This window comes from Caretta caretta, chromosome 8 (genome assembly GCF_965140235.1).
Source record: "Caretta caretta isolate rCarCar2 chromosome 8, rCarCar1.hap1, whole genome shotgun sequence".
NCBI lineage: Eukaryota > Metazoa > Chordata > Testudines > Cheloniidae > Caretta > Caretta caretta.
In genome coordinates this window covers 19,006,594-19,032,407 of record NC_134213.1, presented here as the reverse complement: position 1 = coordinate 19,032,407, position 25,814 = coordinate 19,006,594, and the positions used below count along the sequence as shown (strand labels likewise).

At 40.9% G+C, this 25,814-nt stretch overlaps 1 protein-coding gene across 4 annotated transcripts in view; it reads right to left on the bottom strand.

Annotated features, from left to right (window-relative positions):
• The window catches only part of STK32A (serine/threonine kinase 32A), an 89,472-nt gene that overhangs the window by 11,782 nt on the left and 51,876 nt on the right, over positions 1–25,814 (bottom strand). For all 4 annotated transcript variants that reach the window (XM_048860513.2, XM_048860512.2, XM_048860508.2 and 1 more), the window contains 4 exons: positions 22,455–22,492; positions 9,138–9,227; positions 3,139–3,236; positions 820–936 (listed from right to left, as the gene is read on the bottom strand). In XM_048860513.2, coding sequence (XP_048716470.1) covers positions 820–936; positions 3,139–3,236; positions 9,138–9,227; positions 22,455–22,492 — 343 coding nt within the window. The remainder of the gene's footprint in view (positions 1–819; positions 937–3,138; positions 3,237–9,137; positions 9,228–22,454; positions 22,493–25,814) is intronic.

Sequence of the window (25,814 nt, the reverse complement as noted above, 5' to 3'; positions counted from 1 at the left end):
AATGCTAGGGATTCTTTTACTATTCAGATGTAGGGCTAGTCTGAAAAAAAATACCCCCAAAAATATTTCTCACAAAATTTCAAAATGTTGACGTTCCCATTTAGCAGGGTTCAAAATGGACTAGTTACCCTTTTTCATGATATCTTCCGCTAAGACTGTTATTCAAATTGTTTCTGAAATCCTTATCAAATGTTTTGCTTCCTGAAAACCTGCCTTCAGTAAGAAATCATGGGTTCAGGTTAACAAACAGTATTTATAACAATTCTGAAAACAACGTTGATAAAAACGTCAGTGAAAGTATCGAGGAAAAACGGTTTCAGAAAATGATATGGGAAATGGAACAATGTGAGAATATCAGCATTTTTTGTGAAAAGTTTGCATTTTGGAAAAAATGTTTTTTTCAACAAAATAGAAAGTTTTGTGTGAAAAATTTTGACCATCTCTATTTATCTCTCTCTAATTCCCAACGATGATTTCAGAGGGACAAAGAAGGCTAATGGGCCAGTCTGAAGGACGCTGATCCTGCATATATCCTGAGAACAGGGGCAACACCAATGCAAGCTTCCCTGTTACTGGGCCTGACCTGGACGTGACACTGTCAGTAAGGCTTCCAGCTAGTGATTACATCGGTGTGGATACCTTTAGTCATTTTAAAGAGCGCACCAAGAGCCATAAGAAGGTCACTAACACTGGACCTGACCTGGACAGGATTTTCACTGGACGCCTAAGGAGCAATCCAAAGGCCAGTGAGTACAATGCACTCTTAGATGCGAATATATCCATTCCCCTGAGTTATCCCATTTCTCCACCTGCCCTCACCTTTTTGAGTAGCGACATCATTTCTTTAGACCAAGCAGCAGGATACATTACAGTAGCTGTCCTGAACACGTGAGCAATTTCGTTTGTCGATGTGTTGGAGCGAATGTGATAGGGCCTCTGTGAAAAACACAAGGAAACCATTTCATTTAAAAAAAAAAAAAAGTCTTTTGGAAATCTTCCTAGGGCAAGAAGTCTCCAAACAGAGTCTCTTTGTGCCATTCTCCAAGCCCCCCCATTGCTGCTCTAGATTGAACCACTGAAAGTCAGTCACTGCAGAGGCTAACTCAATTGAAGTAAATAGATTACTACAGGACTGAATAATGACAAGTAATAATAATGAAACATTTAAACGGCAAGATGAATAGGAGGGAAAAGCAAAGGGTAGAGCTGTCACCCAGCTGGTATTCCATTGGCAAAGCCAGTATTTGTACTTAAAAAGGCCATTAAAGTGAAATTAATTTAGTGGTACTGCAAAGGCCAGTACTTTCTCAACATTCTCTGTTAAATGTAAATGATATTTTCTGTTCGTTTCTCAAGTTTGAGATGATATTGACAAAGTAGAGGCTAGTGGTTTTTCTCTCTGCTTCTTCTTTCCTTTGGAAAGATAACAACATAGGCAAAGGGAAAAAAGAACAATATGAAAAATAACACCTCACAGCAGAGGTAGTTGAACAGAGTTTCATAGGTACGGCTCAGGGTGCAGAAGGGCTGTTCATTTATGTATGAAGAATGTCCTAGAGGTAGGAATAAATGAACCCTTCACTTTCATTTTAGATGCCAGCCTGAATTCTGGCCAGAGAACTTTAGGATACAGATGCAAGATGGAGAGGACGTTGCCCCTCTTAACCTCCTTGACAGATCACTGCATTTGGAGTGTACCAAGTCTAAATTTTTCCAGAATAAAATGTGCAACCAAGCAGGCAAAAAACAATCACAGTAACGATGCATGTAGATGACCAACTGCACATCTGACTGGTACGTCCAACTGCATGCATCTCAACATTTAACTTGAAATTAATACGAGATGTTTGTGTATACAAGGGAAGGATTGCTGTATAATTTTGTTTTTGAAGTTGTTTTTAATTCCCAGATTTTTATTAAAATATTTTGACAATAAGTGTTCATTTTAAAAATATATGCGAGCAGATACAAATTAATATATGGAAACGGATGCATTACACTGAATATTTGCAAACAATGCAGGGGAACTCAAGTCTTCCTCTAAAAGTTTGTCACATTATACTGTGGTCACCACTAATATCATCAATTTGCTGTGATATGATATTTGAAATACTGCAGTATTTTCTACACTAGATTTGGAAATAACACAAAGTCAAAAGCCTTGAAATAGTAAGTGCAACAGTGTTGCAATCCATTTTATTTTCTAATTATAAAGTAAGTATTTATTATTTACATTTTCAAAAGTGTTTAGAGATTTTGGTTTTGAGTGCTCGGCTGCAGGAAGGGTGCACTTCACATCTGAGAACCATATCCTTTTAACCTGTCCAAGTTGGACCCCGAAACTTGAGCCACCCAAAATTCACTTTAAAATTTAGACCAGCTTATATATAGATATAAATTAAAATACATTCTGCCCACACAGCTCCTTAAAAGATAAAAAGTTCTATATCCTGGAAACGTAAATAGTATTTGAAGAGTATTTTTTTAATTTCACAAATTGTTATGTAATCTTTTTGCTTGGAAAATACCGTTTATTTCATGCTAAGCAACTTTCCATTTTGCTCACCTATTTTTACAAAATTGTTTAAAAGGACTTATCCAAGATGCACCAAATTTTGCAAGTAAGTTACAGCCAAAGACTGAGGCATGACAGGGCATGAATAGTGTTGTATTAATAATTCACACACAGTGGTTCATGTTTTCTCAGACTGCAGAGCCTTAATGCAATAGTAAAACGATTTAATTTTTTTTTTCTTGCGTGTTCTGAGCTCAGATTAAATTCTATTACAGTCCCTGCTTTTGGAATTCTTAGCCATCAGTTAGATGGCTCAGTTTTTACTGCCTAACTTATGTTAACTGACAGAGCTTTGGACACTCCAAGAACCTGTCACCCTGAGTTATTCTGCACTGCAGTGGTTTCTTTTTGAATTCTTATGAGACCATCATAAGAATCTTGATGGAGATTTGATTTCTGCTGCCCGTTTTATAATAGATTTTAAAGTCCAGATTCCTACTCGTCTTTTTTTCATCGCTGTTAAAAAGCACTTATTTCAATACAGTATTGAAAACAGTAAAGAGTAAAAAAAAAACAAAAAAACTACCCCAAACAAATAATGAATGCAGCTGTATATACAATACCCGGCCTCTAAGTAGCTCATAGGCAGTAATTCCTAAAGACCACCAGTCAACAGCAAAGGAATAGCCAGTAGATTTTGTTGAGTTAAACATCTCAGGTGCTGAAAAATACAGAAAAATTTTGTTTGCTTTATTTCAGAGTCTCAAACAGTAATCATTGACTATTTTCAGCAGTATATAATGTTTCAGTCCTAAGGTGTGAAAAGCATTCCAGACTGTTCTAGTTACCATATATTTAATTTGTTCCCCTTTGCCCAGTCTTTCACTTGATTATTTTTGGGTTTTTATCAAGCGATGACAGTAACAGGCTGGTTGGGATTCCCATCACCTACATACTGTTCTTTTCCCAGCTCTGCCATTGCTATGCTTATTAACCTTGGGGAAGTCACTTAACCTCTTGGCCTCAGTTTCATAATCTACAGTAATATTTAGGTTTCAGAGTAGCAGCCGTGTTAGTCTGTATTCGCAAAAAGAAAAGGAGTACTTGTGGCACCTTAGAGACTAACCAATTTATTTGAGCATAAGCTTTCATGAGCTACAGCTCACTTCATCAGATGAAAGCTCATGCTCAAATAAATTGGTTAGTCTCTAAGGTGCCACAAGTACTCCTTTTCTTTTTAGTAATATTCAGCTACTTCAAAAATCAAGGTGGGAAGTGAAGTTAAATGCTGATGTTTATACAATGCTTTGGGGTCATTACATGACAAGTTCTATATAATGTGCTACTATTTGTAGTTTCAGTGTGATGGTTACTTGAGGCCAATTCCCATCCATTAGGAAATTACTGCACTTTGGTGTGGAACCAGCATCTGACTCATTTAAAAGTTTGACCCAACTTTTCATATATGTCTGCACTGAGAATTGAACACAGATTGATATTTGGACTTTGCAGTCTTATGATATGGACAGTATAATCAGTGTGAAGTATACTCGGTCACTGACTTGCTCTGTGATCCGAGACAAGACTTTTAACTCCTCTCTGCCTCAGTTTCCCCCATGTGGGAAATAGGACTATTACTATTTTCTTACCCTAAAGGGGTGTTGTGAGATTTAATCCATTAATGGATGTAAGAGTTTTGAGAGCCTTGGATGGAGAAATTGAAGTATTATTTAAACACTCAATGTATAATAGATAAATAATTTAATTAATTTGGTGTTACAAAGTGTTTGTATGTCTCCTAAGAATTATGCCACTCATTGGGTAAACTAGTTTTCTAATATTACATAACTGACTAGGGGTTGGGAATTCAATCTATCTTAGGTTCTTATATAGCCTCTATCACCATAATATTTGATCACGTCACAATCTTTAATATATTTGTCCTCCCAACACGCCAAGCCCCTGTGAGGCAGGGCAGTGCTATTATCCCCATTTCACATATGCGGAACTGAGGCATAAAGAGGCTCTGTGTCTTCCCCAAGCAAGTCTGTGTCAGAGCAGGGAACTGAACCCTGCTCTATCAAGTCCAAAGCTAATATCCTGCAGGAAATGTCCTCACTCTCAAGTTAAAGCTTTTTTATTTGAGAGGTCAGCTAATTTCCTCCTTCATATCCTCCTTCCTTTATCTGAAGCCAAAAACACTTTCTGTCTAGCAGAACTGAAGAGGGTAAATTGTGAACACGGCATTTGGAACTTACAAACATGGACCTTATACTAGCTATATTTCTGGAAAGCAGGGAGTGACTTCTAGCTGGGTGTGGGCCCAACAGCCCTTGCTTTTATAGTTGAAAGCTGCCAGCCTGACAGGAAATAGGGTAGGGTCAGAAGATGACCTGACCTTCTTAGCTCCATGTGAAAGATGAAGGAAAAGCAGTGATTTTTAGGGGTGGAGGGTGAGGATCATTGTCAAAGGAATAAAACAAAACAGAGGGGCAAATCTGGCAGGGGTGGGAAGCATTTGTTTGTATGTTTCTTTTTATACTACAGGGTTGAGTCAGGTGATCTGAAGGGTGAAAGGTCAGCTCTGTTATGCCAATAAAAGGAGCCTTCCATGGAGGGAAGGAATAATTATGATGGGATGGCAGCAGTAAGGGAAAACCTTAGATAATGCTTTAACTTTCCTGTACAGACCATCCCTGCTGTGTGAGGTGAGGGTCCTTGTGCTATCTGCAGTGAAATGCTTTCATGACTGTTACGGTTGGTTAGATTTATAGCCTATTTTACAGATGGACACTTCTTAACTTTAAATAACCTCTCAGTTCTAACAGCCCTAGTTCTAGCACCTTCTTTTGTCAGCCATTTGCTGTGCACTGTTGGTCAGACTCTCCTCTTACTTACACTGGGGTTACCCTAGTGTAACCCCTCTGACCTCACCCATACAAAGAGGATTCCCAACAGTCCCTTATTACAAGGGATGTCCCTTATTTTTCATCTCTGTAAAACAAGATTGGGCATTGCTGAACGCCGCAAAAAGCAGCGAGCAATACCTCTGGTGAATGTAGGTGAGTACTGCTTAGTATTATTATTATTTATTGATGATGATAATATTGGGAGGAGAGTTGGGGCAGGGGTGCTAAGAAAACAGTTCCTTATTTTTGAAATACAATGTTGGCAACCCTACGTAAAAGTGAGGTCAAAACCAGGCTCCTCTTGTCTCTGAATAACCAGGTATTTTGCTCGTTTGGCAACGAAAGGGGCATAAGTAAGAATTTTCTGCATTAGTGGCAGGGGAAAATCAATAGATGAAACTTCTCTAGCAGCAAGAATAGTAGGCAAGCTCTGTCTGAAAAACAGACTGGGTATTTTTGCTCCAAACACACAAACTTGGGTGGGTGGGTAGATGGAGGAGATTTGGAGGGAGGTTATAGATGCAGCCTTTTTAGTGACAGCTGGAATGTCATTCCACATAGAACATTACACATTTTTCTCCATTTGCTACTGGTGTGATATGGTACATTCCAAAGACCATAAAAGTTTGTTCTGAATAGCATTAGGAGGAAGAACGAAACAGCATCTGTGGCAGTGATTGTTTAGCAATATCCAGACATGAAACTGAATCCCATCAGTGAGGGGGAATACCCACCTCCAGCCCTGCATGCTGCATTTTAAATACTTAGGTTTCAGAGCAGCAGCCGTGTTAGTCTGTCTTCGCAAAAAGAAAAGGAGGACTTGTGGCACCTTAGAGACTAACCAATTTATTTGAGCATGAGCTTTCGTGAGCTACAGCTCACTTCATCGGATGCATACTGTGGAAACTGCAGAAGACATTATATACACACAGAGACCATGAAACAATACCTTCTCCCACCCCACTGTCCTGCTGGTAATAGCTTATCTAAAGTGATCATCAAGTTGGGCCATTTCCAGCACAAATCCAGGTTTTCTCACCCTCCGCGCCCCCCCCCCCCCACACACACACACAAACTCACTCTCCTGCTGGTAATAGCCCATCCAAAGTGACCACTCTCCCTTCTCCCTAGGGAGAGTGGTCGCTTTGGATGAGCTATTACCAGCAGGAGAGTGAGTTTGTGTGTGTGGTTTTTGGATGGGGGTAGTGGGGTGAGAACCTGGATTTGTGCTGGAAATGGCCCACCTTGATTATCATACACATTTTAAAGAGAGTGGTCACTTTGGATGGGCTATTACCAGCAGGAGAGAGAGTTTGTGTGTGTGTGTGGGGGGGGGGGGGGGGCGGAGGGTGAGAAAACCTGGAAATGGCCCAACTTGATGATCACTTTAGATAAGCTATTGCGAGCAGGAGAGTGGGGTGGAAGGAGGTATTGTTTCATGGTCTCTGTGTATATAATGTCTTTTGCAGTTTCCACAGTATGCATCCGATGAAGTCAGCTGTAGCTCACGAAAGCTCATGCTCAAATAAATTGGTTAGTCTCTAAGGTGCCACAAGTACTCCTTTTTTTTTTTAATACTTAGTGACTTAAAAGATTAAACAAACTGATTCTAGTGTGTGCCTCCAATGTAGTAAAACCATATGTTGTTGATACCATTATTGTAGCAATGTCACATGTATCCAGGGAACCAGGACTAGAACCCTGCTCCTTCAATTTCAAAAACTGAGGGCACTTCTGCTTGATCTAAAGTAGCTCCTATAGTTGGTGGTAATAGCAGCAGAAAGTCTGTTATCTACTTCGGGGTTCTCAAACTTTTTCTTTCTGAGGCCCACCCCCCCACTCCAGCAAGCTATAAAACCTCCATGGATCTCAACAACTGACTTTCTGCATATAAAAGCCAGGGTTGGCATTGGAGGGGTAGCAAACAGGGCAACTGCTTGGGACCCTATGCCACAGGGAGACCCGTGAAGCTAAGCTGCTCGGGCTTCGGCTTCAGCCCCAGGTGGTGGGGCTCAGGGCTTTGGGCTTCAGCCCCATGCAGTGGGGCTTCAGCCTTCTGCCTTGGGCCTGAATGAGTGTGATGCTAGCCCTGCTTGACGGACCCCCTGAAACCTGCTTGTAGGCCCCAGAAGGCCCTGGAGCCCTGGCTGAGAACCACTGCTTTACTTTGTGGCGCCACCACTCAACAGCAACATTCCTCACTCATACACACAGTAGCCCTGCTATTTTACTTAGCTTGGGACCAAATTGGTGCCTTTGCCCTATAGAGAGCACATAATACAATATTTGTGTACGTTTGTTCTTTCTCCTAACCAAGGACAGAAGAAAAAAAATGGTGTCCCTACTCCCTTTGTCACCATGGCAACTGACCCTGCTACCAGCACAATGGGAACCCAAAGATTCGCATCACATTTTCCTAGCAAGAGCGTAACACCTAACACATGGAAGTGCAGAAGGTCAGTGCACAAATGTGCCATGCACTAGGGAACTGACTCATCCTGCCGGCCCTTATTTCCCTCTGGCTTATTTTCAAGCTTTTTTCCCTTGTGCACCTCAGGTTTTTAGACTGCAGCTGGGCTGATTGTTTGGTACAGATGGGCACAAATCCATTCATATCAACAGGGTAAATAATTTTAAAAGGCATCTTCAAAATGAGATTGAAAACCGTTCTCATTACTTTCCTGCCTGTTGTGGCTGTGATGTTTGCATCTATCTAATGCTCCCAGTATATAAGTGTAGTGCATTTTTTATCTTAATGCCTATATACCACTGTGCAGCCACACTGGCTTTCCTCTGTCCTTTTAATTTTATATTTGCAAAGGACTGCAATATTAAACAGAGGATATTGGACTAGTGGTAAAGCACTGGGTTAGTAACTAGGACTCCTGGAGCCTGATTCATCCTTTCCTTCCATGGGTTGATATCCCAATGTAACTTACAATGTGAGACCCTGTATTCTTTCTCCTGGCACGCTATTTCATCTATGCAGCTCATGCAAATTCTACACGCCAAATTCTGCTTGCCATTACAGCTGGTCTAAATCTAGAGTAACACTATGGACTTCAGTGTAGTTAGTTCAGACGGAGACCTTAATCATGAGAGGTGCCTCTGAGCAACTTCTGCAAAGTACTCAGTCCATTCTCAACTCACAGGTGATGTTCAGCCCTCTGCAGGATTGAGTCATTACACTGGTGTAACAGACAGCCTATTACAGCTCTCAGTTTATCCATCTATGAAATGAGGATAATATAGTACCTACCTCATAGAGATGATATGAAGCTTAACTAAAATTTGTAAAATGCTTAGAGCCTCAAAAAAGAAACATTTTATTTAACACTTATGTGACATGAGCACAATAAATTTGAACAACGCTTTGTAGCATGACAATATTGTAACTGAAATTAGTGCCTCCATTAAATCTTTCCTGGCTCCCCACCTTTTTTGTTAGTTAATCACTGCATGGGTCCCAATTCTAAATCAGTATGAGAAAATATTTCACAGATAGGAGACAAAATTCCTGGCAAAAAGAATCTTCTTTTTTCCATCTGTGGCTTGTCTCACTTAAAACCATAGCATTCCTATCTGGCAGGAGTGGAAAGAGTTAAAACTTCCTGAAAGGATTTCACTTCTATCCTCATATATCCCTTGAATTAAGGGAAGGTATTAAACAAAGAATGGCCATTTAAGTAGCCTAGATCTTTATGAATTCTTACCCATATATGGCTTTGTGCCAGCAATAGTGGTAACCTGCATCCCTTTAGCCAGTATTGTGGCAATGTTGAAATCTGTGATGTGCACATGTCCTGAAAGAAAGAAATTAGAGTTAATAAATAATTCATTTCTATTTTGCGTTCAATTCTGGTGCTGCCAGTAGATTCTTAAACCCAGACCTAATCTGCTTTATACATTCTTAAATGGTATGAAGGTTTGGAGTGGAAAGGGGGTTTCATAGGCAACATAACCTTCTTCATAACATCCCTTTCGGCATTCAGTGCAAAACCGTTTTTGAAAAGGAAACTATACTTTTTCTGCTAGTTAACTATAAGGCTCACCCCTCCAATTTACTATAAATGGCTCATGGAAACAGCTAATTGCTGCTGTCTGGACAACAAAGTATATACTTTCTTTGGAGCAAGGGCTGCCTTTTTTTTGTTCTCTGTTTGTACAGTGTTTACCACAATGGGGCCTTGGGCCATGACTGGGGCTTCTATGTGCTACCACAATACAAGTAAACAAACAAATAAATAATAATACTGGGAACCTGCTAAGAATCCAAGCAATTACACCTAAGAGGTCCAAATTACACTTAAGCCCTGCAATTAATTTATATTTCATAGAATAAAATTCATTCATTAAGATCATGGTAGTAGTGTTATAGATGACTGAATTATCACGTTATCAAGAAACAAGTCTTTGACAATCAACTAGTGTTTAAATAGTCTAATCATCCCATTCAACTAACCAGGATCCTTCTTGGAGACACGGAAGGTGCCTGTATAGAAGGGGATCCAACTCATTGGGAATGTAACCCATTGGGAACATAACTCTTCCAAGTGAGACCAAGGCCCCCAAAGCTTTGGTAAACAGGAGGCGCACAACGCTCTCTTATTCATAATTGGGGTAAACTGCAAGTACATGACTCCACTCAGTTTAATGTCTGGAACATTAGATTACCATAATGTGCTGTGCATGACGCTCCTCATTAAGACCGCTCAAAAACTAAAGCTAGGGCAGAATGCGGCAGCCCACTTCTTAAGAAATTCACATGGGAAGCACCTTCGATTGTGAAATTATTAATGCTCTTACAAATCTCATCTAAATAAATATAGTCCCTTAATGATTAACAGGAATGGATTTTATTCCTTGATGCATATAGGTAACTCCCAAAAATGGGAGAACAAACGGCAATAAGAGCACACATTTCCCTTTACTGTCTCCCCTTTTCATTTTGTCTTGGATCATTATAAATAAAAGACCTGGTTCAAGGTAAATTCATTTCTTGGCATATTTCATATACAGGGGTAACTGGGTGGAGTTTAGTGGCCTGTGATGTGCAGGAGGTCAAACTAGAGAATCTGGTGGTCCCTTCTGGCCTTGATTCTGTTCACCTTGTTAATGTCACAACCATATTGTAACACGTGGGCTCGGAATACTGTTACCCACTCAAAGACACCCAAGATGATGTTTTGCGCTATTGAGAAAGAACCAGTAATCCAGACCTTGTTACAGCAATGCTGATTTCAACTATCTTAGTGACCTTCAACTGGCATGGCCAGAATTGTAGCTCATTTCTAAGGTCTTCAGCCCATTCCAAGTGAACATTCATTTAAAGTTGCACTGCTTTCAGGTTTTTGAGCACAGACCTTCTAGCCTAGCTAAAATCTTGCCCATTTATAACCTCATGCTTTTAATGTCTTGCAATCTTCCTCCAGCAGAACATAGCGAGATCTGCACCAAATGTTTCTATATTCATGAAACCTTAGCAGCAAAACTGGGATGTTTGGCATGGGAAGTTTGTTGAATGTGGTGAAATCCACTCTTGGGGTAAGGGGGTGAGGAACCACACGGGAAAATATTTCCCAAGTTTTTATCCTCTTTGATAATTTGCCAGTTTCATTACTATTTCTCTGGAAATAGCCACAGTCATCCCCTTCAAAATACAAAAGTAAATAAAGAGGGAGGGCAGTAAATTTCTGGAGGGATGGGAAGGCAGGTGGTTGGTTGTAATTGTCTTATTCCTGAGTGTTCAGGAGGGCTATATACAGGCAAGTGGCAAATATGAGTCCCTTCCCAAAGGTAAAAAAAATTATAGGTGAGTGAACTCAAGAGCTGGTGAGCAGACCACAGGGACCTGTAGGTTAAAGGGAGAGAATCACCAACTTCTATCTTAGGTAAGTAAACCAGACCGCTCCTCTCAAATGGGAGAAATTTTTCCATAAGGGGTTGATGGGCCATTCAGTGAGGGCAGCTGTACCTGGCCCAAAGAGGCAGGTACATATAGCTCTTCGGTAAGAACCAATTCATATGTTAAAATTATGTTGATTATATTTGATCCATCGTATTAAAACTGGCGTCTGGGTAATTGTTACTGAAAAATTCATTCTGTACCAACCTCAATCTTTATCTCAACATTCTAACCCTGAAAACATTGGCTTTAAAGATACAGACTTCCCAGCAGAAGGCACGCAAAGTTTGTTGTAGAAAATTTCAGGCAGCCTGACGCATGAGTTTTGCCACTTGCTAAGAATGTGTTCGCCTGGCTTTTCCCTTCCTTTTGTTTCATCTACTCTCTTTAACATGCATTTTCTTGCATACACTTTGTACGTTACTGCTTCCTGGCTAAATTCAGAACCACAATTATGGAGCAGGCAAATCAATCTGGCACCTTTCTGCAGTGCTGCTTCAATCCAAAGGAGGACACTTTTAAGGTAATATTACTCCCCAAAATGGCAACAAAAACATGTATAAAGAAAAGGAGTACTTATGGCACCTTAGAGACTAACAAATTTATTTGAGCATAAGCTTTCATGAGCTACAGCTCAAACATGTTTGCAAACCTAAATGCCAACATGGCGTAAGGAAAGCAGGTGCATTAAGGGTGAAATCACTGCAACGACGTGGAACCTGAGTATTTGGGCTCTATGTGCAAGGAGCACAGGGCAGTTAGGAAGGTGAAATCCACAGCGTCTGCTGAGACTTGGATTAGCAGGCACAGTTCCTCTGCACCCACTGAAGGTGGTGTTATGCTGATCCAGTGGCCTTAAATATGGCTTTGTAACTTCTCCCCTGTGCCCCCCTCCCCCAGCCTTCCCCCAATGTGGCCTTTCATGGCACTCCATGTGGAGCCTGAGCCAAGACCCTTCCTGTAGCATACAAGGGACAGTCAGGCAGCCGCTCAGTTGGCAGACCTCCCATACAAAGTGGTGCAAACACCCACCGCAAGACCCTCTGCACTGCAGTGAATTTTACCTTTTGAACCCCTGTGGGCTGCGTGGGCACAACCCTGCAAGGTGCTGAGGGCTGCCAGTGAAGTGCTGGGTGCCCTCAACTCCCACTGAGTTCAAGCATCTCCTGAGCCTCTCAGTCCCCAAAGACTTCACTGGGAATGCAGAGTGCCGAGCTTGACAGGAACAGAGTCTGTATCAGGAATGGCAAGCTTCATAGAGAGGAACTGTGCATGTTGATGTTTCAGACTCCTCAGCCTATTTTCTGAAACACTGGAACATCGTTGAAGTGCTGCTTCTTCCTTTGCCACAGAGATCAAGCCCACACCAGTAAGAACCTCCACCTCTGCTCACTGAGTTATTACGGGCTCATGAAATCAAATCTTATTGCTTATGCATAGCTAGGAATTCACTGCCAACTTTATGTCCGGTGTTAAAGCCATATAAGTAAAATAAGATCAGCTTTTCTGAAGAGCAAGAACAAAGACTCTACTTATGAGTTTCTGGCCTGAATGATGCAAGAGGGTTTTATGTGCCTCTCCACAATCCTGGCTAAATATTTCTTGTGAAGCAAGAATAGAGCTACTTGATACAGGTATTCTGTGGCTTACAGGCTAAATTAAAAACCAAAATTAGGGCCTACGAGACTTTCACAAGATCATGTAGTGATCAGGATATAAAGCTCTATACAAATATCTCTCAGAAACACACAGGTAGAGAGGAAACAACATAGAATAAAGTCCAGATCACTAATCAATATAACTTTGAAATTTAAAAGGGTCAAGCTCACAAAGCTGAAAATAATTATGAGCCAAATCAGCTGGGAGGAAGAATTTAGTCAGAAAAATGTGAGTGATAATTGGCAACTGTTTAAGAACATTTTAATAGATGCCCAAAAAGCTACAATCGAGGAAGAAGGCCATATTAGTTTAAAAAAATTTTTTTGGTTTAGAGGGGAAATGAAAGCAGCTATAAAAAAGTAATATATAACAAATGGAAGAAAGGGAAAGTTGATAGTAATTAATATAAATCAGAAGTAGAAACAATAGAAAATTGATAAGGAAAGCAAAGAGACACAAGGAGAACTCTATGGCTAGCAGAGTTAAGGACAATAAGAAGTTTTTAAAAAATATATTGGGAACAAAAAGAATCCCAACAATCATATTGGTCCTTTACTAGATGGGGAAAATAATTTATCAATAGTAATGCAGGGAGAGAAGGACAGAGCCTCTCTCCCTCCCTGCCCCGCCAATCTGGGGGGAGCACTTAACCCGCCATGCCCTCCCCCCATATATTGCCTCCGCACTGTGATGATCCTATAGGATTGAATGAGCTCAGTATCAATTGGGGTCAGCGGACCAGGCACAGATGCACTGGCCCTGCTCCCCACAAGTTCCCCATAATCCCTAAACCCAGTCCTGGAGGGAATAAGTCCTTAGTCCATGCCATTTCAGATCCTGTGCAGTGTGGCCCACACTACACTCCATACCCTCACCAAGGCACAGTCAATATAGATCCCCTTTAGTCTTTAGGACTGAACCAGGAGGCCATCTTCCTCCATACCCACCCTCCATCACAATCTCCATTTGGGAACCTGTCTCCTTTCCCTATTACAGTGCTGCCTACAAGCAGAGCCTCTCCTAATGGGTGCTGTCTCCAAGACCCTGAATCATCCACCCTTTCATCACAGTGGGAGAGTTCCCCCCAGCAGTTGTGAGGGCATTCCTCTTTGGTAGGCTCTGAGGTTCTTCCCGCAAGACCCCTCTAATCTCATTTTCTAACAGGCACCCCCCTGTTCCTTAGTCTGATTACACCCAGGGGTAGTCTGCCCCATCTCCCCAAGCAGACACCTCCTTCATGGGTTTCTCCTCTCATCCAGCTTCCATAGTCCTCAAGGCTCCATGGTTCTCTACACTGCACAGAAAAATCATGATGGGGAGACCACGTCTGCGTGTTTTGGAGCTCTTGCCAAACTCTGTCCTGTTGTCACTTTATCACTTTGATCACTAACAGTAGCTCAGTTGAGGTATCCATTTCCCTTACAGATGCCCTCTTCAGTTGCCCTAATGTTGCCATCCCTTGTTGCAAAATCCAGTAAATCACCAGCAGTCCTGCTTGCCTCCCAGACTCAGCTGCTCCACCCCTGCCCATGCTGGGGTTCAGTCCCTGTCCTGCTATTTCTCCTTGGAGAGCTAATCTCTAAATTACTTGCTTCTTCTCCAGGGGGTCTCTGGGTCTCTTAATCTTCCTACTCCATTCCCAGGAGCCAGGCTCTGACTGTAGCTCTCTGGTCTAGAGGCAGTCTCCAGCTCTCCTTCTGGAGCTTTCCTGACAGAAGCTCCCCACTGTCTCCCATCGCCAGGGACCCCGATAGTTCTCTGGGTGCTCTTACTGTCAACTCTACACCCTCATTCAGGGCTTGTCCCCAGAGAGGCCTATTCCACCTCCTGTGACTTCCTCTAGCCTGCCACAGAGCTTTTCTAGAGAGAGCTTCCCCTCTCTGCTGGGCAACTTTCTCTTTATAGCATTCTAGCAGTCTCCCTCTAACTCAGTTGCTCTATTTCTAATTAGCTGGGGGGGAAGGTTCCCACCTGTTTGCTCCCAGGTATTCCCGACAGAGTCGTCATGGGCCCATTAGGCCATGATCCTTTCTGAAGGCCCACTGGCACCATGATACTGCCATAAATGTTGCTTTCAATGTTCGCAGCAATATGAGTGCAAAGGATGTTTGGTGCTACTGTCCCTCTGAGTGTATCTTGCAGGCATATGATATTTGCTTTCAGGCCAGACAGCATGTCAGCCTTCTCTGCAGAGAATCCCTCCACACTGGAGGTGAGGATTTTAAGTACCATCTTTGGCCGAGACCCTAGGAAGGGCCCATTTATATCAACATCTGTCTATCATCTACTGAAGTCTTAGTGTCCATTTTGGTCTCTCCCAGGGTCTGTTGCAACAGGCTCATGAGTCAGAAACAGCAGCTAGTAAAGTGAGACATTTTAAAATCAGCAAATTCAAGTAACTTCCATCCACGAGTTTTGAAAGAGCTGGCTGCGGAACTGGCTGGACCATTAATGTTGATTTTCAATAAGTCTTGGAACACTGGAGAAATTCTAGAAAACAGGAAAGAAGGTAATGTTGTGCTAATATTTAAAAAGGGTAAACTGGATGACCCAGGTATTATAGGTCTGTCAGTCTGATAACGAACCTGGGCAAGATAGTGGAGTGGTTGACATGGGATTCGATTAATAAAGAATTAATGGAGGGTTAGGTAATTAATGCTAATCAACATGGATTTATGAAAAATAGAGCCAGCCAAACTAACTTGAATTTTTTTATGAGATTACAAGTTTGGTTGATAAAGTTAATAGTGTTCATTTACTTAAGACTTCTGTATGGTGTTTTATGGGGCACCACACGATATTTTGATTAAAAAACTAGACTATATAAAATAAACATGGCACAAATTAAATGGATTAAAGCTCATTACTGATAGATCTCAAGATATAATTATAAACGGGGAATCCTCACTGAGTGGGTGGGTTTGTAGTGCTCTCACTGCCCTTGGTTCTTGGCCCTCTGCTATTTAACACATTTATCAATGACTGGAAGAAAACATAAAATCATCACTGATAAAGTGTGCAGATGGCAAAAACATTGTGGGAGTGGTAAATAATAAAGAGGACAGGTAACTAATACAGAGCGATCTAGACTGTTTTGGTAAGCTGGGTGCAAGCAAACAATATGTGTTTTAATACAACTAAATGTAAATGTATGCATCTAGGAACAAAAAATGTAGGCCATACTTACAGGATGGGCTACTCTCCCCTGGGATTCAGTGACTCTGAAAAAGACTTGAGGGTTGTGGTGGATAATCAGCTGAACAGAAACTACCAGAGTAAAGCTGTCATCAAAAGGGTTAATGCAATCCTTGGATGCATAGACAGGGAAATCTTGGGTAGCGGTAGAGAGGTTAATCTACCTCCGTATTTGGCACTGGTGTCACCACTACGGGAATACTGTGGCCAGTTCTGGTGTCCACAAGTCAAGATGGATGTTTAAAAAAATTATTCAGAAAACAGCCAGAATTTTTAAAAAATTAGAAAGCCAGCCTTATAGTGATAGACTCAAGGATCTCAGTCTAGTTAGATTAACACAGAAAAGGTAAGGGCAACTTGATTACAGTCTACAAGTGCCTACATGTGGAACAAATATTTGATGATAGGTTCTTCTGTCTAGCAGAGAAAGGCATAATATGATCCAATTGCTGGAAATTGAAGCTAGAGTTCAGACTGGAAATGAGGTCTAATTTTTTTTTTAAAAGTTAGAGTAATTAACCACTGCAATTAATTAATCTTGATGGGTTCTCCATCACTGACTATTAAAATCAAGTCTGGACATTATTCTAAAAAATCTGCTCTAGGAATTATTTTGGGGAAGTTCTATGGCCTGTGTTTTATACAGGAGGTCAGACTAGATCACAACAGTCCCTTCTGGACTTAGAATCTATGAAAATAGAAAATAATCAGAGCTTCAACAGAGGGAGGTGAAGATGAATATCCAGTATGAAGTCCTAAATAGGTAACACTAAGCAAATTTAACTGTACAGTGCTTAGATTGTAAGCCCCTTGGGATGGGACTGTCTCTTTGTGACGTATGTGAACAGCACCTGGCACTATGCACCCTCAACTAGAATAACTCTAGGTACTACTGTAATACAAATAATAGATTAGGCATGAAAGGTAGGTAAGTCTTATTCCAAACAGTGTCTGAGTATAAAGGCCATGGGGCCGCAGTTCACTGGTTAATATAGCCCCCTTCATCGGGAGACGACAATGCTGAATAACTCCAAAAAAGTCACTTTCTGGAGTTTCAGCAGTTTCATATTCCTCGGACAGTCTGCCTGGCCTGAAACTGGGAAACGTGATTCTCTGCACTGATTGCTATAACTGCTTGTCTGCTAAGAGCACTATTAAGGCCACACCCCGCTCAGTGCCTGAGTGCTCTGTAGGTAGGGTTAGTGCTGACAGAAACACAGGCTTCCTTCTGGATGTTGTGAGGCTTCAGTCTGGCTTGATTTTGACGGAAGAAAGTAAAGCTTGAGGAGCCATTGTCCCTCTGGCCTGCCATCTGCAATGCTGGAAGAACATGACTGAGATGTCAGAGTGCATTTTTCAGCCACCAGCTAATTAGCAGACAGAATGTGTGTCGCCTTTACCAATTCAACAGCCTTCCAAGATCAGCCAGACCACCTTTCCCACTCCAAAAAGAAAACCCCAGCACTGAATTCTTGGAGAGCACTTGAAGGAGGAGCTGTGTAGAGACGAGACAAATGCTTGGTTGTGTCAGCTTTCATTCTCTTTGCCACTCTCATCTCCTCTTTGCAGGAAATCACATATATATGAATTATAGATGCTATTATTAATTATTATTCAGACATTGATATTCTGAGCCAAAATCCATGCTCCTCTGGATATATCATTTATTTGAAGGGATTAATTTAAACACATCAAGTTTCCTAAACTTTTAGCCTCTCGAGCTCAGATCGATTGGAATACTAAGCTGGAAGCAGGGTTCTAAAAGCCAAAAATGTTTCAGCGTCACCTGACATAATAAACTATGTCATTCAATCCTCAATATTTGCAGCTGGAGATGTAGCTACAGCCTAATATTTGGAAGGAAAGCAGTCTGTTCATTCCATCTATGGCTGTTGCTGGAATTTAAGAGTTAAGAAACCCCAGGAGTGTGAACAGGATGTTTTAAGTCTAAAAACTAAAAGTTCAAATTAGTATTCATGGCTTGCTAGCACAGTTCACCATGGACAGTTACAGGTAAATCCCAGACTGGTGTTACCAGGGAAGGATCTTGGCTACATGCTAGGATCTCCTGATTTTATATATGAGATAGGATGAACTAGTATAATTCAGTGTCAAACCATGTGAGAAGCAGAAATTCCTGGCTGCAACAGAGGAAACAGAAGTGAGCGGAGGCCATTACGAGACACTTCTGTCTTCGTTTTGTTAGTGTAGTAAAACTAAGCAAATCCTTTTAAACCATCATGATTCCTGCAAATTTACATTAGTTGGATTCTTTCATTCTCAGATGAACCTGCTGTTTCTTTGATCCAAGAGCTATGTGCATATTATCAAAAAGAACTATCACCTTAAGCTTGGAATCATTATTTAATGATCACCAGGTGTTGAAAGAGGCTTCTTTCCTAGGGCTCAATCCAACTCTTACTGAAGTCCACTGACCTGAGTGGGAGATGAATTGGCCCTTCTAGGGACTACACAGGTCCCTGTGCAAAAAGCCTATGCCATTTAAGCCCCAACATAGGTCCTTGGCTGGAACTTCAGTGCTACATAGAGCTTCACCCAGCCCTCTGCACTGGGCTGAATTTCATCTCCAATGCATAACATCCCCTTACAGACAGTGAACCAAATTACAGTAGTTGCAAAAATATTGCGTATGTATATTCAGTTTATTCAAGTCAAGGCAATACAATTATTTTAATGTGTAATGTGATAATAGGTATGTCCATTGATCAGGAATAAGTAAAATCTACAAAAGAAAGCCCTATCTACAAAGACAAAATGATGATTACAGAATAGTCAGGGATTCTTGGCCCAGTTAAAGGTCAAAATCAATAAAAATGTCTGTGCCCTTTGTAACCCAAACACTAATCTCTTTCCATGTGGAAGAAGAGCTTAGTAGTTGAAATATATTTCACAGATGTGCAGTTTGGCCAAAGGCCTGCATTGCACTGAATGGATGCCCAAAGCTAGACAGATGGCAAGCAGAATCTAAATTAATACACTTAAGGCCAGATTTTTTAAAGGTATTTAGGTGCCTAAAGAAGCAGCTAGGTGACTAGTGGGACTTTCAGAAGCACCTATTTGCATCTTTAAGCACTTAAATGCCTTTCAAAATCTGACCCTTACGCCTACAGGAAGAACCAAAACAACAAAAAATTGAAAGAACATCTGTGAACCCAAGACAGAGCTTTCTCCGACTGTACCCATGTAGTGCGGGCACAAACCTGACAAACACGTAAGATGGAACTGAAGTGTGCAGCTCGGTCCCAAAGGGGAAGAGCCACTGGAAAACAAGCATGATCTACCAGTCTAAATATAGATGCAGATGCTGCAAGAACAATTGCTCAGGGGAAAACAAATGTGAACTGTAGGTAAAAAGCTTTTTGCACGCATGAATAGAATTACACACCTCTACTGCCATGGCGAAGCAAACACAGCGAGAGAAACCACAGAGCAGAAAGTCACAGTCAGGAGGGCACTGGAGTTAAGGGCACAACTCCAGAAAAGAACACGCTGAAACAAACCCATCATCAACCTGAAACCAATTAAAATTTCAGAGTGAATGAGAGATGGGGCCAAAAAAACAGCCCCAAATGCACAGACATTAAGGAAGTTAGCAGTTATGATACCAAGCAGAACACAATCCCAGATCCAAGCACCACTTTGTACTGGGAAATATTTAACCCAGCTTTGGATCTGAATTTAGTGCTCAGGCCTCTCTGTAATTTGACCCTGTAAAACCCAATCCTGCGAGGTGATGAGCACTTTTAATTGCCACCAATTTCATTGGGAGAGGTGGGAACTCAGAAGCTTACCCACGGAAAGAAGTAAAAACCCCAATGCGCTGGGCTGCATATGGACAACAAGAGGAACATGAGAACAAAGGCACCACTTAGAGTCGAACGCCATCTCTGACTGACACCTACTGGGTCAGACTGTCAAAATACTCCATCACTCTTGCAATCGGGGATAACAGCATCAGCTCCTCGGAAGTGAACTTCACCCCCTACCTACAATCATACAAGAATATGAACAGAAACAGGTGTTCTACTGGGCTGACCGTTTGCAAAGACAAAAGGAAGCTGATAAAATATCCCCCAAAGATATCCCTCAGCAGTCCCAAAGCCAAAGATGAAATGTTGATTGTTCATATATTTTAAGAACAGATGGAACAATTACATCTAGTCTGACCTCCTGTATAACACAGGCCATAGAACTTCACCCAGTTACTCTTGTATTGAGCTAAAACATGTCTTCCGGAAAGGCATCCAAGTCTTGATTTGAAGACATCAAGAAACAAAGAATCTACCCTTCCCTTGCTAGTTTGTTGCACTCGTTAATCACCCTCAATGTTAAAGACGGCACAAATTTTTCTAATCTGAGGTTTGTCTGGTTTTAACTTCCAGACATTAGTTCTTGTTATGCCTTCCTCCGCTTGATTAAAGAGCCCTTAAGTGCACAAAGCTATTGAATCAAATTTCTGTGCACATATCAATGGATTAATTTTAATATTTTATGTAGAGATAATTGAAATTTGTCATTTGAAACATTTGTCAGTGAAAAATGGCTTTTTTGTCAAAGCAGTAATTTCCATAGGAAATGTTAAATTTTGACCAACTTGGGGGGGGGGGGTTAAGGAAAACGGACTTTTGATGGAAAATTTCAACAGAATTTGAAATTCAAGGGAATAAAAATGACATTTCCTGACCAGTTCTAATTTGATGTACCATAAGAATTCAATTAAAGTGCACACATTAGGCAGCACATATCTACCCTTCACAGCTCAAACCGTGGTCTCAATATAGGCCAGAGTAGCACTTTTGACCATTCGCAACAGTCACCAAGGGACAGTCAACTAGATAAGAACTGCCAGAATGGAGCAGTCAACTTGCCTTCCCACCTCCAATACTGTCTCTTCTGGACCTGGCTTCCCCTCTCTAGGACAAGGAGGAGAGGGTGATGTAGGAGCCAGCTCCAATGCTAGCTGGCAGCTCCCCACCACCAGAAGCATTCTTAGATATTGCCAATAGGTGACCACTTGTGCCGTCTGAGGAATCCAAATGGGCTGGATTGGAATGCGGGGCAGAGAGAGAGAGAGAATATGGCCCGTTTATTTATGTCACCTGTGTCTGAGGAGGCAGAAGGAAATCCCTGAGTGAGACAGGGAGAGATATGTATTTGTAAAGGAAGGCAGGGAAAGCTTTCCTGACAGTTCTTAAATAAATAATTATCCAGCACTTTGAAATTAGAGGTCATATGCAAAACACGTACAGTCTGGGGACAGGTGGTAATGCCAGGCAAAGCTAGTTACAAGCTAAAACAATGGCAGTTCTCTAGGAATTTCAGCATCTGCACCAAAACCCATCAAACCTGCGAAGTGATAATGACGTTCATATATTCTAGGCTCTCTGCAACAACTTTTTACTATACAAGTAGCTTACGCAAGTGCGAATAAAGATTTCTCACAAATGAGCCGGTTACAAGGATTTTCAGCAGATATTTGACATTTTAAAAGCAGAAAAATATCAGACAAATTTTCAATGGGAGTTTTGTCAGAGTAAAAAAAAGTGTAGAGAGTAATACAGGAGTTCATGTGAAGTTTTGCCTGAGAGAGGCTTAAGTAAAGATTCCAGGATTAAAATCTGTATCTACAATATAAACAAAAAACTACATTAAAAGAACATTAAGGTTGCAAAGTTAAGCACTCAAAAGTTAGGAAATGACAGAATTAAGGTTGCCTGTGCAACCCATCATCCCCTCTTTGTGTGTCTGCATTATGATACAGTCTATTATTACATGATCTGGCATGGAAAATTTCAGCCCAAATGGTTGAAGTTTGATAAAGTTATAAGCAGCTGAAAACAGGATCTTCTAAGGAGAAGTGTCAGTCAATCAACTCTAGGCCGCACTAATTGTGTCACCTATAATAATGACTTCTAGAAATGTCACTGAATTACAATAACTGGAAGTATTTAAGAATAGACTAGGTAAATTATGGGACATTAATGTAGAAGAAAGCCATATAGTTCAACAGCATAGAATTGTATAGCACCAGAAGATTACATGATGTTACTTTACAGAAAGCAGGTGAAGACAAACAAAATACAAAAGACAGTCTTGTTAGATTGTAAGCAGTTTGGGACAGGAACAACACAACACATTGCATAATACCAGGCTCCAAATCCAGGCTGGAAGGTACCCATTTCAAGTCACCCGCTCTGTGCTGCTCTGTACGTGCACATGTTCCAGTTACCGCAAAACAACTGGCACTTACCATGCTCATCCAGTAAGATGTTGTCAGGCTTCATGTCCCTAGAAATGACAGAGAAGGGAAAAAGGGATATCAGCATAGAATGGTGATACATAATGTGACTGTACAAGCCTAGGGAAAGGTTTGTGCAAGATATATTATTATCATTTATACAGCACCCAAGTTTACTGGCATTTTACAGGCAGGAGTAAGAGGCCTGGTATCCCAGAAACCTTCTGGGGTGGGATTATTCTGTATTTCTTCCTCTGTGAGCCGGTGATCCTTAATTTAGACATAATTAGATTAATGATGATGAAGGAAAGGGAGGACTAGAGTTCCTATGATATGATCATGTGGCTGCTTTGGTTTGCAGTGTCTGGTTCTTGATAGTCCAGCTAGATGTGAGTGGTTCTTTTTACTATTAGCTTTGTTTTCATCAGAAGTAGTATTTGCTAGATTCTAGTCCAGTCCTGCTCTCAGAACGGACACCAGTCTGTTGTGAGGGGAATCCAACTGCTGAATCTCACGTGCTGCTAAGCTTCCTGGGTCTGGACAGCGACTGATCACTATTCCTAGCTCTGGGTCTCTCAGGTGCACTCTCCAGGTGCAGACCCCATGTCTGCCACACATTCAGTGTGACCTTACAGTCCAGCCACCTAGACCCTGAAACCAGTGCCACAGCCTTCTACTTGCTTCAACATTTTTACCATAGACATACGACACTCCTGCTAATACACCCCAAAATGATATTAGCCTTTTTTTTGCAACTGCATCACATTGTTGACTCATATTCAATTTGGGATCCACTACAACCCTCAGATCTTTTTCAGCAGTTCTATCACTTAGCCAGTTATTCCCCATTTTGTAGCTGTGCATTTGATTTTTCCGTCCTAACTCTTTTACTCGTCTTTATTGAGTTTCATCTTACTGATTTCAGACTGATTCTCCCATTTGTCAAGGTCATTTTGAATTCTAATCCTGCCCTCCAAAGTGCTTGCAACTCCTCCCAGCTTGGTGTCATCCACAAATTTTCCACTCCATTACCCATGCTTTCCAGACATAATTTCCCCACTAAATGTCAAGTCCTTACTACAAAATGGATGGTCTAATTCACAATGATTGTTACAATTACAAATAGTGTTCATGAAACCAAACAGAATTCATAATTAGACACAGACCTATTCCCCAATGTGTCACAGTATTGTACTAAGAAGCATTCAATCACATTATAGAATCATATTTTGGAACAAAAAAAGAAAAGCAGAAGTTTTCCCCTTTCTGTCAGGTGTAATCATAGGAAGGCTCTAAAAGTGCAAAAGCTCTGTTTACTTCAGAACATTCTGATTGGCATAAAGCAGACCCGAACAGGAGACGCTAATCAAGCAGAGTCAGGATGTACAGCTTTCTGCTTCATATTCAGTTTTCACACCACGGTTTTCATATCTGAAACCAATGCCCTCTTCCTTAAAAATAACCACTCTTCATGGCAGATGCATGTTTTATTTGTGGGATATCTTGGCGAGGTTTTAAAACGAGTAACTAAGCTGCTGCACAACTTTCTCAGTGATCTCTTAAATGACTTTTTTCACTATGAAAATTTCATTATGAATTTGAAAATTGGTGTAAAAATTGCACTGCTTTGCTTAAAAGTGTCCCCCTTTAAAACGAGCCCATTCCAAACAAAAATTAGAGCATTCAAATCAATTGGTGAATTCAAAATCTGACATCCCAAATTCAACATTTTTTCATGTTTTGATGTAAAAATAACCCTTTGATTGAATTTCACAAACTAAAAAGCAGAGTGCAAAATTTCCTGAAATGTAAGAACAAATGTTTCCTTGTAAAATTTTGCCAAGAAATGTTCACCAGTTTTTCAGAGGTTTATGGCTGTTCAACAGGTTTTAGTAGGGTGATACTTTAGACACTATCCGCCCATAAACTCTGAACCAGTTACCCCTCTCTGGCCAGACAGTACCCACCAAGAGTTTGCAATAGAAAACTACACTGCAGTATGACAGTGTAGTTATTCAGGAAGACCTACATTTATTCAAAGTTTTCAAATGATGAAATGAAAAATATGAAACATTTTAAAACATGCCCTGTCACACTTTGGCAGACATTTTAAAAGCTGAGCTGCAGAGGGCAAAACAGGTTAGAAAATGCACTGGAATCGTTTCTGCTTTCATCCATTACGTTTTAGAAGTGAGTGCCTAGTTATGCAAGCCCATTTTGGTTTAACATTAATTATATTGCAATCATAAGGAATATATATCCTAAAAGTAGTTAATTTTTGGAATAAATATTTTACTGATGGGAAAAAAAGAATGGCCCAAACCAAAACCCTGGATAACACAAGTCCAAACTTTCAGTGGATTTGAATCTGAACTTAGTGCTCTAGGCCCAAATCTAAAAAAGGGACAGAAAACAAGAGAAAGATATGTACCACCTGGAACTAGTTCCACACTCCATCCCTGTCCATGGGTAAAAATCACCCGTTGAGAGGCCCAGAAATGGAATTTAATTGATGCATATGCCCTGTTAATCCTCCAAAACAAGGCTTAAATCAGACACAGGATTTATACTGGCCCTTCGCACAGGGGGGAATTTCAACCCACAAGGAGGAGAATACAGCTAATCACTAAGCCTGGAATATTCTTGACAACACTACGCCGTGAATAAAATCAACAGCAGCTATACTTTCAGAGGAGAAAGAGAGGAGAACAGAAGAAGCCCTTGATATCAAGGGAAGAGTTAGAAGGGAACACCATGCACTTTACAAAGTTTCAAGAACAATAGGACAGTGTTTATCCTCATGAAACTGGGTTAATTACTTCTCTAATCATAAGAATTTTTGTAATTGTTTCAAAGCCTGAATTTTCTAGCTGTGTTATGGCTTTTTCGATTGCTCAGAAGGTTGACTATTCATAAATATGTTTATCAGGAGGAATGGCCAAAAGGGAATTCCCAGCCAGATGGTGTAAGAGTTTCCCAGAAGTAGGGAAATAGTTGCTAGTAACCGTGTGGTATTCTCTAATATGGCAGCTATGAAAACTGTAAAGCAAAAAATGACAGGGGGCAGGAGCTAAAGACTTTTACCCCACACAAAAGGATGAATCGAATTTCACGACATACTTAATGGCTCTTGAAGAGCAATGTAAATTTCTTCAAGTGGTGGTTTTTATTTCATTGCTTTTAATTTTATGAAACCAATGCAATTATGGTTGATGAAGTAATAATAAAATAACCTGAACCTACACAGATAAAAGACAGTTACCTTTTCCAGTGTTCTTCGAGATGTGTTTCTTATGTCCACTCCGTATTAGGTGTGTGCGCTCAACACACGCACTGGTGCCGGAAGTTTTTCCCTTAACAGTATCCGTAGGG